Raw genomic sequence first — 16,414 nt, 5'->3', positions numbered from 1 at the left:
GACACTCAAACATTTACCAAGGATGCAATCAGACATTAACACCCAGAAAACAAATCAATATGTACTCTACGCCACATTTTCCCAAGACCTAAGCACAGCTGATGATGTCATATCAAGATTTGTGACGTTACAATACAATATTAAAGGTAGATTCAGCGATATGACAGCATAGTGGGTCAATTTCCCGCAAGAACTAAGAGCGTTAAAGCGTGAGGCTCAACTTCTCTGGTGTTTCAGTGCACTGACTACAATGCTGTGAACAGCTTAAAGCAAACCTGTGCACATGCGCAAATACTGTGTGTGACTAGTCTTGCATCTCAATATTTTGGGGGGACAATGTTTTAAATTGATCCTTTATTTAAATAGGCAAGTCAGTTAAGAACAAATTCTTATTTACAATGACTGCCTACCAGGGAACAATGGGTTAACTGCCTTGTTCAGGGGCAGAACGACAGATTTCTACCTTGTCAACTCAGGGAATCAATCCAGCAACCTTTCGGTTACTGGCCCAACGCTCTAACCACTAGGCTACCTGCTGTCCCTGTGGTGTTGCTCATGGCAAAGTAATTTAGCTGAGTCTACCTTTAAACACAAGTATGATCACTTCAAGAAAGTTAATTCACTTACATTCGTGAAGAACAACTCATCAGGTTTTCTCTAAAATACAGCACAGTTTTTTGGCTTGATCAGATACTGTCTAATTTGAACATAATGTGTTGTGATTTTGGTCTACATCAACTATGGTATGTCTAATTATTTTGAAGTGTTTATACCTTCATCCACTGCAGCATACTTGCCCGTCCTCTACCTCACTATAGTATATGATAAGAAATGTTCAGTCAACTGTTCATACAGTATTTCTGTCATGTTTGAACAACTTTGTCATTCATTGACAGTACCGGATCCCCGTGTCACAGGAAGGTAACAAAGACAAAGCCTAGCCTGCTGCTGCAGCTGAAACAGCCACGTAAACTGTAATTTCCCTCTGTGACATTTTCCCTTGCAGCTTGCTCTCAGTGAGTAATCAGCTATTCTCTCTCCCATTCAAAACATTTTTCATTTGAAAAGAGTGACGTGGTGGCCTTTATCCAAAGATAAAGCTCCAACTCTCCCCATTTTGTGTCCGCTGTCTCACGTCATAGGCAGCGTCTTTTCAAAGCATTGAACAAATTGCGCTCATGCCTCTTTTCTTTTTTAAATCAATTTTGTGCCTCTGGATACAGAGTAGAACCATATAGAATGCAGCCCACATGCTCTCCCCCACTCACATGCTGGGGCTACACCAGGCCGGTCTGCATGTGGACATGTAAAGGGTAGGGGTGGTAAAGCAGGGGTGGCTGTGCTGCCTGGGGAATGTAGTAGCTGCTGAATATGGGGTCAGCCATGTATGGCGCAGGCTGGTAGAAGCAGGTGACGTTGGCAGTGTTGGGGATGGCGTTCTGTTCCCCCAGCACCCTCAGAGCCAGGACAGTGATCATATTGAGTGTCTGCCTCCTCTCATGTCCCATCAGACACACTGTACTCTCATCTATCACCCGACGCAGGGTCATCAGATAGTCATACTTGCTCGTCTCCTCGTCGCCAACAAAGTGGCAGCGCAGGTAGGCCTCGATCTTGCGCTGCTGCTCGCTAACGTCAGGAAAGTCAATAAAGAAGCGGGAGCACATGTAGCGCTCTAGGGACTTGATCTCTGTCTCGCTGGCTGGCCTGAAGTTCCTCACCAGCAGGTCACTATACTTCAGAAGCCCACCTCCTCTGATCTCCTCTGGGTTATGGGTGGCAATCAGTCGGAAACGCAGATGATCCATGGCTTGCTCAAAGTCCCCGTACATGCACTCTGCTACCACAGTGATGCTGGCCTTGTCCCTTGGGGCCGAACTTGCCCCTGCCCGTGGACAGACTGTGGTTGTCTCTGGTGGCGCTAGTTCCTGAGTAGCAGCAGGTTCAGTCTCTGGGACTCGGTTCCCTGTTGTTTGAAGGGACAATGATTCCTCAGAAGCATCTGAGTCTGGAGGCTTTTTTGAATATTTCACCCTGACTATTTGTTCTACGGTACGGGGTGAGATGTTTTTATCCTGGGATGAAACGGCTGGAGTAAGGTGGTCTGTGAATGTTTTAGTGCCCTCTGCGTTCCTTTGTCTGGACCCTGAGGAAGATGAATAATGGCCTTGATCAGTGTCTAATAAAGAGTGATTTGGTTGAGGTGTTGGAAGTATTTCTATAGGCTCAAACAGCTGTGTTGTAAGATCTGACAAATCTTTTAACAAAGACCATTTTTCAGGGAGTGATGAGATGCTGCTCATCTTCCGTGACATCTTCCTTGGTGGTTTAGGTGAGGGGCAATAGTCAGGGACAATTCCCTGGGATGTATTACAGGTTTTCTTGGCTGGCGGAGGGAATAAATGTTCAAGATGTACGTTTTGTGTGACAGCAGTGCAGGATTGGGATGTGGATTGAGGCATCACTTGAAGTTGCTCTTGCACTGAGTTCTCTGTGAGCAACACTGGGGATGGCTTGATGTCTTTTGACTCAGAGATCAGTGACTCCTCTATGTTACTTTGAGGGTTTACAGATATATTTGACACCAGAGGTTCCATCACGTCTGTCAATATTTTGGAGGAGGATATAAGTGAGGGATAATCTGTATTCTGAACAAATTGCATTTTTTCCTCTACTCTTATCTCAAGTACTGTATCAACCTTTACCACCTCCTCCTCTTCTACCTCTTCCTCATTCTCCAGAGTTCCAAGGTCTAGCTCTGCTCTCTCTAACACTTCCAGTGGCTCTTGTTTTCCAGTTGCATGCACATTCATCGGATGCGATGATTCTTCCTCTTGAACAACAACCTGTTCACTGTGGCACGGACTGTCAGCGAAGCGAGTCATCATTGAATCTTTGTCTTTATCCTCTTTTAGATTCTCAGAGGTGGAAGAATACTGGGGTACCATTATGGTTTTCTCTGCCCCTCTATCTGGATGTAACACAATGCCATTGTGTGACTCCAATCCCTCACACTGAACTCCTTGCCTCCTCTCAGTCTCCCAGTATGACTCCAGCATACGGTCCAATATAATCTGGAAGGAGTCCACACTGAACTCAAACTGGCGTCGCAGGGAACTTACAAACCTGAGCCCCACTGTTTTACCCCTGTTATTGGACAGTGAGATAAGGCTCCAGCGGTCGTGCTCATTGAAGACCTTGACCATCTTCTGCACATAGGCCTCCTTCATGGTGAGGCAGGTGATCTTGCGTCTGTTAACCCCACGGGGAAGGAGGTCACGCAGGCTGCCCAGCACCACCTCCTTGATGACCTGGAAGTCCTCCTGTCTGGGCAGCTCCACTCCAAAGATGATGTCCAGGTCTCTGTAGCCCGTGCCGTTGTCCCTGACCATCACATGGCTGGCGGTGGAGCCATTGAGGCGGATGTCTCTGACCCTGATCTCCCTCTCCAACAGCCGGTCCTTCACTACGTGGATGATGTCCTTGGGTCTAACCTCCAGGGTGGGGAAGTTTCCTCTGCCGTGGATGGGTATTACCTCTGTCAACACCTGGTCCAAAGTCTGGACTTGCTCCAGAGTCAAGTTGTGGAATCTTCTATCCATTTGGAGATCAATTATCTTGGGTTTAACTGCAAAAGGAGACAATATTGTATTTGGAAGAAGCTCGGTAATTTCATGCAACAAAATGTGTGTTCAATGGGAAACATTTTAATGTGTTTTATGACAAGTGAAGAAATACTACTAAGTAATTCATAGTATCATTCATTCACATTGAGTTCAGGGGTGTCTGAAACACAAGAGACACCAAAGACACAGATTGCACAATTAAAAACGAAAAAATATGTCTTGTTACTACTACGCATAAGAGCGGTACACGCACACAGATACACATGCACACAGGGGGGTGGAAGATGTAAAATAAAAAATTCAACAGGAAGGTGACCAGCTTGGAACTTTCTCTTAGAGGATAAGTAATATGACTGAGCATACCTTGACCTTGTTTGCACTTGATCCTGTGATTTGAGGTTATAATGGTTTTATTGTCAACTTAGTAATTGATAAATGAACTCATTGACTAATACTCTTGTGTATAAACAAATCAATAAGGCTATGTAAACATTTTAAAACGATATCCCACAAATCTGGTTAGTTTACTTTTACAGATTTAACTTGAACAGTGGTGGGAGCTCAACACCTGKGGTATATATAGTCTACTTTCCCTCATGTTCCAAAAGTTTGCAAGGACAGTTCTTATGGAATCCATCATGTACTAGAATAATAGTCGCATGCTGCAGAATTTTGGTCTCATGTGCAACCCCATCTCGCCAGCCCGCCCGCCTGCTCCCACTCTTTAGATAAAACCGTATGAGTCATACAGTCACTGAATAAAGCACCTCTCGCTGCGTCTTCTCTTGGATTTTCTGCATGCATGTAAAAAACATAGTCGCCACTTCTCACATATTCACAATTTCTTGTTGTATATTTGAGACATTTGCAATACAAATATTGTATAAAGGCTAAAGCCGGGAGTGTTGTTCTTGATAATCAGATTCGATCTAGTAAAATATTGTGTAGGCTAGCCTATCAATCAGTTCTCTTGAGTTTTTATTTTATTTTACAGTCATTTTTAGCCTATATTCATCGAAATGATGCTGCATGTGCACAGTCTATGCAATTTACCAAAATAATATTTACAAACCCGTTATTAGTCTAGTAAACACTCACAGACTACGTAGGCTATATAAAAATGATTAACAACAAATATTTTATTGAACAGAAACTAATAAAATAGCCTATTTAAAATAAAACATAAAACATGTTGAGTTTAGCCTACACCTATTCTTCCACGTCTTCACCTGATGCAATATTGTAAGGTATAATTTACACACTGGCCAACACTGTTTGCTATTGTTTAATCAATCCGTGGGCAATGCATTTCATTAGCCTACCAAATGTGCATTTGATTGATATTGACATTAAAAAAAAATAAGCACAAACCTTATGCATTTCGAAATGATTCCTGTATTAAATGTAGCATGACAATGATCATACAATTAAATCATAGACTTTAGCCTACTCACCTGACTGCTGAGGAAAGGGTATAACTTAGCCAAAGTATAGTAAGCAAAACAACAATAAGTGATATCCAACAGGTTAAATTGGGATCTCCGACCTGTATACACCGTGCACAGTGCGCTATTATCTTTAGAAGATGTAGGTTCGTGCTTGATCGCTGTCCAACCCAACACGACAGTGGCGCTTAAGGAAACAAACTGAAGTTCTACAGCGCACTGTTTTCTCTCAGCTGCGAGCGTAGTCTAGTTTCCATGGCAATCTGGCGTCACGACTTTAAGGTAACTCACGAAGCTCTGTTTGTTCATTATGGGATTATCTATCTATCAGATATCTACACAATGTATACAAAAATATGTGGACACCGCTTCAAGTTAGTGGATTTGTCTATTTCAGCCACACTTTGCTGACAGGTATGTAAAATCGAGCACACAGCCATGCAATCTCCATAGACAAACATTGGCAGTAGAATGGCCTTACTGAAGAGCTCAGTGAGTGACTTTCAATGTGGTACCGTCATAGGATGCCACCTTACCAACAAGTCAGTTTGTCAAATTTCTGCCCTGCTAGAGCTGCCCCGGTCAACTGTAAGTGCCTGTTATTGTGAAGTGGATGCTTCTAGGAGCAACAAACAGTGCTGAAGCGCGTAGCGTATAAAAATGATCTGTCCCCGGATGCAACACTCACTACTGAGTTCCAAACTGCCTCTGGAAGCAATGTCAGCACAATAACTGTTCATTGGGAGTTTCATGAAATGGGTTTCCATGGCCGAGCAGCTGCACACAAGCCTAAGATCACCATTCACAATGCCAAGTGTTGGCTTGAGGGGTGTAAAGCTTGCCCCTATTGGACTCTGGAGCAGTGGAAATGCGTTCTCTGGAGTGATGACTCACGGGTGACCATCTGACAGTCCGACGGACGAATCTGGGTTTGGCGGAAGCCAGGAGAAAACGCTACCTGCCCGAATGCATAGTGCCAACTGTAAAGTTTGGTGGAGGAATAATGGTCTGGGGCTGTTTTTCATGGTCCAGTCTAGGCCCCTTAGTTCTAGTGAAGGGAAATCTTAACGCTACAGCGTACAATGACATTCTAGACAATTCTGYGCTTCCAACTTTGTGGCAACAGTTTGGGGAAGGCCCTTTCCTGTTTCAGCATGACAATGCCCCCGTTTACAAAGCAAGGTCCATACCGAAATAGTTTGTTGAGATCGGTGTGGAAGAACTTGACTGGCCTGCACAGAGCCTTGACYTCAACTCCATCGAACACCTTTGGGATGAATTGGAACGCCGACTGCAAACCACGCCTAATTGCCCAACATCAGTGCCCGACCTCACTAATTTTCTTGTGGCTTAATGGAAGCAAGTCCCCACAGCAATGTTCCAACATCTAGTGGAAAGCCTTCCCAGAAGAGCAGAGGCTGTTATAGCAGCAAAGGGGACACTAACTCCATATTAATGTTCAGGATTTTGGAATGAGATGTTCGAGGAGCAGGTGTCCACATACTTTTGGTGATGTAGTGTATCTATCTATCTCGTCTGTCTGTCTGTCAAGTGATTAGTGATGCACTGGTGTGACATTTTATATTAGACAGATACACAGATTCAAAGAAATGTAAACTGTGTAGGTAGCCCTATCCACACCACAAAGAATAATTATGTTTGCAATGTTTTCAACATTTGTAAATAGATGTGCTCTAAAGGCTAATGTGAAGGGCTGAAACGATGTGCAAGTAGTCTACAACTCCACTCAGATGACAATTCAGAAAATGATTGTAGGAGTCTAGGATAGTGTTATAAGAGGGTCTGTGCCTGTTCAAGGTCAAATCATGACCTTAGTGATCTTCAGKTCGGAAAGTCGGAATTCTAGAAAGATGCCCGAGTTCCCGACTTGGAATTCTGAGTTGGATGACCATTCAAAACTATTTTCCCCAGTCAGTGCTCGTTTTCTCCCCGAGTTCCCAGTTGTCTTGAACGCACTGAAGTCTGAGATTTCCGAGTTCCCAGTTGTTTTGAAAGCAGCATCAGTATCATTTAGGGGTGATTGAGCAGACCTTTACAGAGCACTGCAGGAGGAGCTTGGGAGGTATGCACTGGCTGAGCTGCTGCAAAGAGGGTGAATATCATATCAGACAGAGGGTGAGTCATCCTCTCGCTCACTGCCGTGATCCAGAGACGCAAACCTAAACATCAATCAAGCTCGCTCACCGCCCACACCTCAGTTACACCACCGCCTGTCTGACGAGAACCCCCAGCCCCTAACCTGATTGGATTGTCTCTGCACTGACATACCACCAGAGATAAGGGATGGAGGGAGGAATATTACTATATAAACTGTACACATAATATATTGTAGAAAATGTAACAATCCATCTTAGTATTCAATGTCAGAACTTTACACGTCCATTCAGTCATCCACTGATAAAAATAAGGTTGTTAGTGACGTCAATTGGAACGCACAGAACGCACCCTTGAACATGTGACCGTGACGTATTATATTTGGGTAGTGTAGCCGGAAGTATCAACGAGAGGAATATCTGAAGAAGAAAAGCTTTTGCATTACTTCTAAATCGAGAAGAAAAACAATAACAATACATTCATTCTCGGACCATCAAGGAGCCTACYAGCATGTCGAATATGGAGAGTATCCTTTCGGAAATGTTTGCTAGCTACTACGTTAGATCCATTAAATTGCCACCAGGAAATTTAGACAAAGTGAAAGGCCTGTTGTTTTAGTCTGTGACTCGTCTGAATATGAATTTCAAAAGCCATATATCAGGTTTCGATTCGTATTTATGCTTATAGTCTATACTTGGATGGCTTGGTGACAAAGATAAACGCTTGTTTGCTGTTATTGGTATTGTGCATCTGCCATGGGTATAACAGTCAGTACAACACGTTTAGTAAACAAGCTTACTTTCGTCTGAAGACACCCATTGCCTGGTAGCATGGCTGGCATTTCCATTTTATTCACATGATTACATCACAGGTATTTTAGTTCTGTGGTGGGAGCACACCATCGATTAAGGTTTGTAAAGAGAGTACCAACAAGGGGCACAAATACTTGAAGCTTCAGTTATGTAGCTATGGCATTTTGAAACCGTATTTAAATAGGCAATCAGCAGTCGCTACATCCAATTGTGGACTTGTAAATCAATGATATGTACCCATTGATTCTTGAAGAATATAACTTATAAATGCCTCGAGCTGAGTTCAACTTTCCTACCCCATCAGAACCCAAAATATAACCTTGTTTTACTCCAATGTTTGTAAACAAACACTGTAAAGCCTCAAAACATGGTTAAAACAATCATTTTGATATGGATGGTCAGTCCTAGCATCCATAGCTATGTCTATACGTTTTAGTGGTTACTTTTCTCCAGGCCCATCCCTCAGCTTTTTACCAAAACCTTTTGTTATTTTTGAACTGCTGATTGGCCCTTTAACTTCCCATCCCAGAGCATCTCTTCAATCTCAAGTTTGCAGCCAAAGAACTGCAACGAAGCTCTAAGAAATGTGACAAAGAGGAAAAGGCAGAGAAGGCCAAAGTCAAAAAAGTAAGTAGGCCTTTTACCTCATTAGTCAATCCTCCAATCACCTCATCTTAGCTCTGAACAGCTCAACTGAGAATGTAGTGACTGAACCTTTATCCTCACCGTAGGCTATCCAAAAAGGAAATGTGGAAGTGGCACGAATCCATGCGGAAAACGCCATCAGACAGAAGAACCAGTCGGTCAACTTCCTAAGGATGAGTGCTAGGATTGATGCAGTGGCCGCCAGGGTCCAAACAGCAGTCACAATGAACAAGGTGCAGTTGTTTTACATACCTACGTCCTACAAGACTTCATACAACGACATTCTTGGTTTGAGACATTGATTCTGCTTAAGATGGGCCCACTTTTACTTTGGAGGGAAAATTTGGTGCAATATCTGTAAAAGAGTGCTAGGTTACTACTGCAACAATTGCTGGTTCCAACCACACAGCAAGGTACCTTTTCTATTTTAGTAATGTTCGTTCATTTTACAGGTCACTAAATCTATGGCTGGAGTGGTGAAAGGCATGGATGCCACACTGAAGAGTATGAACCTGGAGAAGGTAACGTGTGTATTTTTTAATTTTATTTGGATCCCCATTTGCTATTGCAAAACCAGCAGCTATTCTTCCACACAAAACATGGCACAATACAGAACATTCATAGATAAGAACAGCTCAAGGACAGAACTACATACATTTTAAAATGTCACACACAGCCTCCATATCAGTACAGCCGTCTTCATCGACCTGGCCAAGGCTTTCGACTCTTGTCAATCACCGCATTCTTATCGGCAGACTCAATAGCCTTGGTTTCNTGTGTGTGTGTGTGTGTGTGTGTGTGTGTGTGTGTGTGTGTGTGTGTGTGTGTGTGTGTGTGTGTGTGTGTGTGTGTGTGTGCACGCACTTGCTCCTAGTCAAATACATTAATTTGATAGTTGTCACACTTATGACGGTATACATGTTATGTTCTTCACCCTCTGAGAGGGAAATTTGTTAATGAATGTCTGATCTCTCTAGATCTCCGGCCTCATGGACAAGTTTGAGCATCAATTTGAGACGTTAGATGTACAGACCGCTCAAATGGAGGACACCATGAGTAGCACAACCACACTAACCACCCCACAGGTAATGATGCTTTTCTGGGCTCCTGCTAGACAGACCTTTGGTCTTTGACCAGATCTGTGGCCTTTGATCTTCAAGTCTGTAACATTAAATACATACAAGTGCAGATCATGACAAGATACATTTATTGAGATTAGTTTATTCTGCTCTGTTCACAATCAATGGAGACTAACAGTCAGCGACGTGTGTTTCAGAATCAAGTGGATTCACTGATGCACGAATTAGCTGATGAAGCAGGGTAAGAATTCTTTATTTTGTGGTTCTCTATTGTTGAAAAAAAAATGTGTCTTTTAAAAGTGAGAAAATTTATGCATATCAATTTGTGTGTAGGTTGGACCTGAACATGGAACTCCCACAGGGACAGACTGGATCAGTGGGCACCAGTGTAGCGTCAGCAGAGCAGGTACAGGAACAGGCCCTAAACAACAGCTATTATAAACCCTACCACACTTTCAATTGTCTACTTAACATGATCTTTCAAATAAATTATTGGGATAATAGAGCAATGATAACAATGCTGATATGATTATAGTAGCTGTGTCTCAGGCTTGCAAAAAATGGTCCTTAGCCCCAACCCCTGCCCCTTCTCACACAAGAATGAAAATGTTGAGTTTTTAGAGATCTGTAACATTGCCTGTTATCTTTTGTTCTCAGGATGAGCTGTCTTCAAGGCTTGCCAAACTCCGAGACCAAATGTAAAGGAAGAACTCAGTCTGAGACCTCAACTGCAGAGCTTCAGGTTACAAGACCTGCTCTGTTCTTTTCATAATGTCTTCGTCTCACTCCTTTTAGTTTTTCTCTTTGATGATTCTACTGTATCCTGTTTGAGAGGTTTGAACTTGGGTCCTTATTGGTGTTCTTAATTTACTGTTGTATATAGAGAGTATCAAGTTACAGGAATATTAGCCACCCGCCTACGAACACTAAAACAAAGACTTATTGGTTATGGAAAATGAATTCAATCTTTGAAATAATATATATTATAACTGGGATGGTTGCGTCTGCGACTGATGCTTTTTGTACGTCCATTTTTTGTGTGTGTTGTAGTTTGGCAGGTCTCTTGTCTTAAGAGGAAAGTGCAATGTTATATTTGTTTCTTTCTGGTGTCTCTCCTTTTAGACATTTTCTCATACAATAATTTATTCACGTGAAAAATTGTGTTTCAAAAATCTCATATCCTGTATCAGAACAGCATTGTTTGAAGGAGATATTGGTTGGTTGATTCTTACATTTGATTGATAACTCTTGGGATGTCATTTTTTTGTCCACACTGATTAGGTTATTAGATAATACAATTTTATAACACTTTTAACCTATTGTACCATTATCTTTTTCAGTCTCATTTCCATGTGTCTCACCCTATGTGTGTATGCAACCAATGTTGAAAATAATAGGGTTTAAAGATGAAAATATTGAATGCATGTCTGACATGTCAACATTGCATACATTACAAAAAACATCCCCTAGATTTGACACTCTGGAACTGACTGGAACACACCCACTTTTCCCCCCATGGCATCTTTCACCCACGCGTTTCCATTGCTTTGGTTGAATTTTATTGACCTCTTTATTGCATCTATTCTTGGGCCACGTTAGGTGGCCCCTCCCCGCTGGTAGTCACGTGAAATATGTTGAAGAAGCTTTAGCAAAACGGTACAGTATAAAGATAGGCATAAACTGCACCAATAAAAGCCCATATCACGCTTGTAGGTGATGTTGGCTAGCTAAGCACATGTGCATTAACGTCATCGGGTCTAACGGGCGTCTGGCGCCGAACTGAACATGTGCAGGCCGTCAAAACAAAGACACTCCTTTGATATAAAGTTGTTTTTGATGAAATAAAAATGTGTCAGTTTGTCACTTTCACAAGGTTGGAGTAATAACATGTTCAACTACTTAAGACATTGGCTCCAATCTAGGTTGTGCCAACTAAAAAATAATTGGTCACTTCTCTCATTGACCTCTCAAACCCCAAACCCCAGCCTGCTTCGCAAGCATTCCCGGAAGTCTCGCGATGTTTGCAAACTGTTGCTGTAGCTAGCTACTCAAGTAACCAAATATTTACAACTTTTTTTCTGTTTTATTTTACGGACCTCGACCAGTCCTTTCAGGTGATAAAGCATCAGATGRCCCGTCGGTTGTATAATTAAGGAATAAGGCCCAAGGGGTTGAATGCTGATTGGCTGACCGCTATGGTATATCAGACTGTATACCACGTGTATGACAAAACATTTATTTTTACTGCTCTAATTACGTTGGTAACCAGTTTATAATAGCAACAAGGCACCTTGGGGGTTTGTGGTATATGGCCAATATACCACGGCTAAGGGCTGTATCCAGGCACTCTGCATTGCATTGTGCATAAGAACAGCCCTTAGCTGTTCTTATTGGCCATATATCACAACACCTCCTGCCTTATTGCCTAATTATACCGCAGTGTGGGAAACGCATATTAACGCCCATTGTGTACGTTGTCCATGCAACGTCAATGGGCCGCGTGGTGCATTCTGGGTGATTGTGGGACATTAGCATGAATTTCGTCAACAAGAAGTACAACATAAATACAGAGCTGTGATATAATTCACTTGTTCTCTGAAATATGGTAAAGCTTTGTAATCGTGACATTGCGTACTTTTGAGGAAAACAGGCAGGTTTCTTGACACATGCCACTTTTAAAACAACTGGGAAATCTCAGACTTCAGTACTTTCAAGAGTCAAGACAACTGGGAACTCTGGGGGGAGGAAAAACTAGCTCTGACTGGGAAATGTCGGTTTGAAAGGTCATCCAACTCGGGCATCTTTATAGAGCTCCGGCTTTCTGACCTGAAGGACACTGACATCATGATTTGACCTTGTTTTTTCCCAGAGTTCCCAGTTATTTTGAACACGGCATGAGAAATCTAGAAAATAACGAGGTCAAATCATGATGTCATTGTCATTCAGGTCGGAAAGCCGGAGCTCTAGAAAGAGGCCGGAATTGGAATTCCGAGTTTGATGACTGTTCAAATCRATTTTTCCCTGTCGGAGCTCTTTTTTTTTTCAGAGTTCCCAGTTGTTTTGAACGCGGTACCAGTTGTCTTGAAAGCACCATCATACCCTGACTTTGAGAATGGATTGCGTGATGATTAGCTTAGCAAACGCGTGACGCAGCATGACAATGTGAACACGATTGGTCGACAGTCTGCTAGGTGAGGCGATCCTCCATTCCTTTCCTATTTTATTTTTTTATTTAACTTTTATTTAACCAGGTAGGCCAGTTGAGAACAAGTTCTCATTTACAACTGCGACCTGGCCAAGATAAAGCCGTGCGACAAAAAACAACACAGAGTTAAACATAGGATAAACAAAAGTACAGTCAATAACACAATAGAAAAATCTATATACAGTGTGTGCAAATGGAGTAAGGAGGTAAGGCAATAAATAGGCCATAGTGGCGAAGTTATTACAATTTAGCAAATTAACACTGAAGTGATAGATGTGCAGATGATGATGTGCAAGTAGAAATACTGGTGTGCAAAAAAAGTAAATGAAAACAATATGGGGATGAGGTAGGTAGTTGGGTGGGCTATTTACAGATGAGCTATGTACAGCTGCAGCGATCAGTAAACTGATCAGATAGCTGATGCTTAAAGTTAGTGAGGGAGATATAAGTCTCCAACTTCAGTGATTTTTGCAATTCGTTCCAGTCATTGGCAGCAGAGAACTGGGAGGAAAGGTGGCCAAAGTGGGTGTTGGCCTTGGGGATGACCAGTGAGATATACCTGCTGGAGCGCGTGCTACGGGTGGGTGCTGTTATGGTGACCAGTGAGCTGAGATAAGGGGATTCCTATCTTCTCCTTTTTCTAATAGAGTACCGCAGTATGAGTCATAATAGCTATTTCGCTTGTGCTCAGAGCCAGGGCATGTATTTACCTACATTTAGTTCAATGGAAATGGCTGCCGTTTTACGGGCTCCTAACCAGTTGTGCTATTGTTTGTTTTTTTGCGTTATTTGTAACATAATGTTTCTGCCACTGTCTCTTATGACCGAAAAGAGCTTCTGGATATCAGAACAGCGATTACTCACCTCGTACTGGACAAAGATTTTTTCTTTAACGAGTCGGACACAAAGGATTTACTTCAGACACTGGACGAGGCCCAAATCCCCGTCATTCGCATGAAGAAGAGACAAGATATAGGGGTCGTAGGTCGGATGCCTTGTAAGAATCCGACAGCGAGTGGGTAACCCACCTCTAGAATCAGTCCTATTAGCCAACGTGCAATCATTGGATAATAAACAGGATGAGCTCTGATACAAGACTATCCTACCAACGGGATATTAAAAACTGTAGTATCTTATGTTTCACAGTCGTGGCTGAAAGACAACATGGATAACACACAGCTGGCTGGGTTTTCCGTGCATTGGCAAGATAGAACAGCTGCCTCCAGTAAGATAAGGGTCTGAGTCTATTTGACAATAACAGCTGGTGCACGAAATCTAATATTAATGAAGTCTCAAGGTTTTGCTCGCCTGAGGTAGAGTATCTCATGATAAACTGTAGACCACACTATTTACCAAGAGAGTTTTCATCTATATTTTTCGTAGCTGTCTATTTACCACCACAAACCAATGCTGGTACTAAGACCACACTCAATGAGCTGTATACGGCCATAAACAAACAAGAAAATGTTCATCCAGAGGCGGCACTCTTAGTGGCCGTGGACTTTAATGCAGGGAAACTYAAATCTATTTGACCTAATTTCTACCAGCATGTTACATGTGCAACCAGAGGGAAAAAAACTCTAGACCACCTTTACTCCACACACAGAGATGCGTACAAAGCTCTTCCTCGCCCTCCATTTGGCAAATCTGACAATAACTCTATCCTCCTGATTCCTGCTTACAAGCAAAAACTAAAGCAGGATGTACCAGTGACTCGCTCAATACGGAAGTGGTCAGATGATGCAGACGATAAGCTACGTGACTGTTTTTCTAGCACAGACTGGAATATGTTCCRGGATTCTTATGATGGCATTGGGGAGTACACCACATCAGTCACTGGCTTCATCAGTAAGTGCATCGATGACGTCGTCCCCACAGTAACCGTACATTCATACCCCAACCAGAAGCCATGGATTATAAGCAACATCCGCACTGAGCTAAAGAGTAGAGCTGCCGCTTTCAAGGAGCGGGACTAACCTGGATGCTTATAAAAAATCCCACAATGCCCACCGACGAACCATCAAACAGGCAAAGCGTCAATACATGATTCGAGCACAATTCCCCCAGTAGAGGGAAATGTTGATAGTGTTAACTAAAGGGGAAAATTCTAGAAAGTTGAGTGAAGTTCAATCTCCTGCTTCTCTGTGCGGCCTGATATTTCTTCTGCACAGCAGTCAGAGGGGAGCTGCTCTAATGGTTAAATAGGAAAATGGTTCCAATAGTTTTTCCAGCATTCATTTTTCCCATAGAGGATTTTAGAAACCCTTCAAATAAGGGCTGTGTTTCATGTAGGCTTACCCTGATTTGACATTTTGATAACAATGTAAATCTCTCGGACAAGGTTACTTTTATCAATATATTCAGCTCTATTTACTCTCAGATTCGAAAATGCTAATTTAGCATCAAAGTAGACATCATGCAAGACTACAAATCCCAGTCAGCTCCTGCACGTCAGCTCTAGCTGACACCTTTGCTAACAGATATTGTGTCAATTTAAATCTTGCACAAGACAGTTCACAGAACTGTCCATTTAAAGAAATGTAGCTGATTTATTCATGACAAAATGTATCTAACATTAGATAGCTAATCCAGAGATTCTTACCTTTGCCTCAATATGGATGTCTCGTCCAGATAATGATATTTCTAGTTCTTTATGATAGCCACATTAGCAGCTAATTAGCATTTCATTTTGATGGGATAAATACAGGCGAATATATTGATAAATCACCTTGTCCTAGAGAGATTTAAATGGTTATCAAAACATCATGCCAGGGTAAGTTTACATGAAACACAGACCTTATTTTAAGTGTTTCTAAAATCCCATATGGGAAAAATGAATGATGTGAAAACAATTGTAACCATTTCCTTGTTTGACCGCAATGTTTTATGGGTATTATGACTGTGGTACTTTGATGTATATCTCCGGTATCCCTTCTTGCAGTGGTGGTGCAAATGCTTTCATTTACATTTTTCACATAGCCCAGATATACAGTATCTGGCCCGCTTGTCAAATAATCTTGATATCTATACTAAACATAAATATAAACGCAACATGCAACAATTTCTAAGATTGTACTGAGTTACAGTTCATATAAGAAATCAGTCAATTGAAAAAAATGAATGAGGCCCTAATCTATGGATTTCACATGACTGGGAATACAGATATGCATCTGTTGGTCACAGATACTGTACCTTTTAAATAAGAGTAGGGGCCTGGATCAGAAAACCAGCCAGTATTCAGTGTGACCACCATTTTCCTCATGCAGCGCGACACATCTCCTTCACATAGAGTTGATCAGGCTGTTGCTTGTGACCTGTGGTATGTTGTCTAACTCCTCTTCAATGGCTGTGTAAAGTTGCTGGATATTGGCGGGAAACTGGAACACGCTGTCATACACATCGATCCAGAGCATCCCAAACATGCTCAATGGGTGACATGTCTAGTGAATATGCAGGCCATGGAAGAACTGGGACATTTTCAGCTTCC

General features: G+C 42.2%; 2 protein-coding genes across 2 annotated transcripts; one reads left to right on the top strand and one right to left on the bottom strand.

The window, feature by feature from the left end:
- Positions 1-1,185: 1,185 nt before the first annotated feature.
- On the bottom strand, positions 1,186-5,260 carry LOC111950381 (uncharacterized). Its single transcript, XM_023967923.2, has 2 exons — positions 5,081-5,260; positions 1,186-3,628 (listed from the first exon to the last, which is right to left on the bottom strand). Exon 2 carries the CDS (start codon positions 3,600-3,602, stop codon positions 1,278-1,280), a length of 2,325 nt encoding a protein of 774 aa, XP_023823691.1. The 5' UTR covers positions 3,603-3,628; positions 5,081-5,260; the 3' UTR covers positions 1,186-1,277.
- Positions 5,261-7,553: 2,293 nt separating this feature from the next.
- Positions 7,554-11,037, top strand: chmp1b (chromatin modifying protein 1B). The gene is made up of 8 exons (XM_023967922.2): positions 7,554-7,712; positions 8,528-8,625; positions 8,730-8,876; positions 9,096-9,164; positions 9,621-9,728; positions 9,920-9,963; positions 10,056-10,128; positions 10,380-11,037. Exons 1-8 carry the CDS (start codon positions 7,697-7,699, stop codon positions 10,422-10,424), a joined length of 600 nt encoding a protein of 199 aa, XP_023823690.1. The 5' UTR covers positions 7,554-7,696; the 3' UTR covers positions 10,425-11,037.
- The last annotated feature ends 5,377 nt before the right edge of the window (positions 11,038-16,414 follow it).

The sequence above is a fragment of the Salvelinus sp. IW2-2015 genome, linkage group LG23 (genome assembly GCF_002910315.2).
Source record: "Salvelinus sp. IW2-2015 linkage group LG23, ASM291031v2, whole genome shotgun sequence".
Taxonomy (NCBI): Eukaryota; Metazoa; Chordata; class Actinopteri; order Salmoniformes; family Salmonidae; genus Salvelinus; species Salvelinus sp. IW2-2015.
The sequence above is the reverse complement of the archived record's forward strand: the minus strand, read 5'-3'. Positions and strand labels throughout refer to the sequence as shown.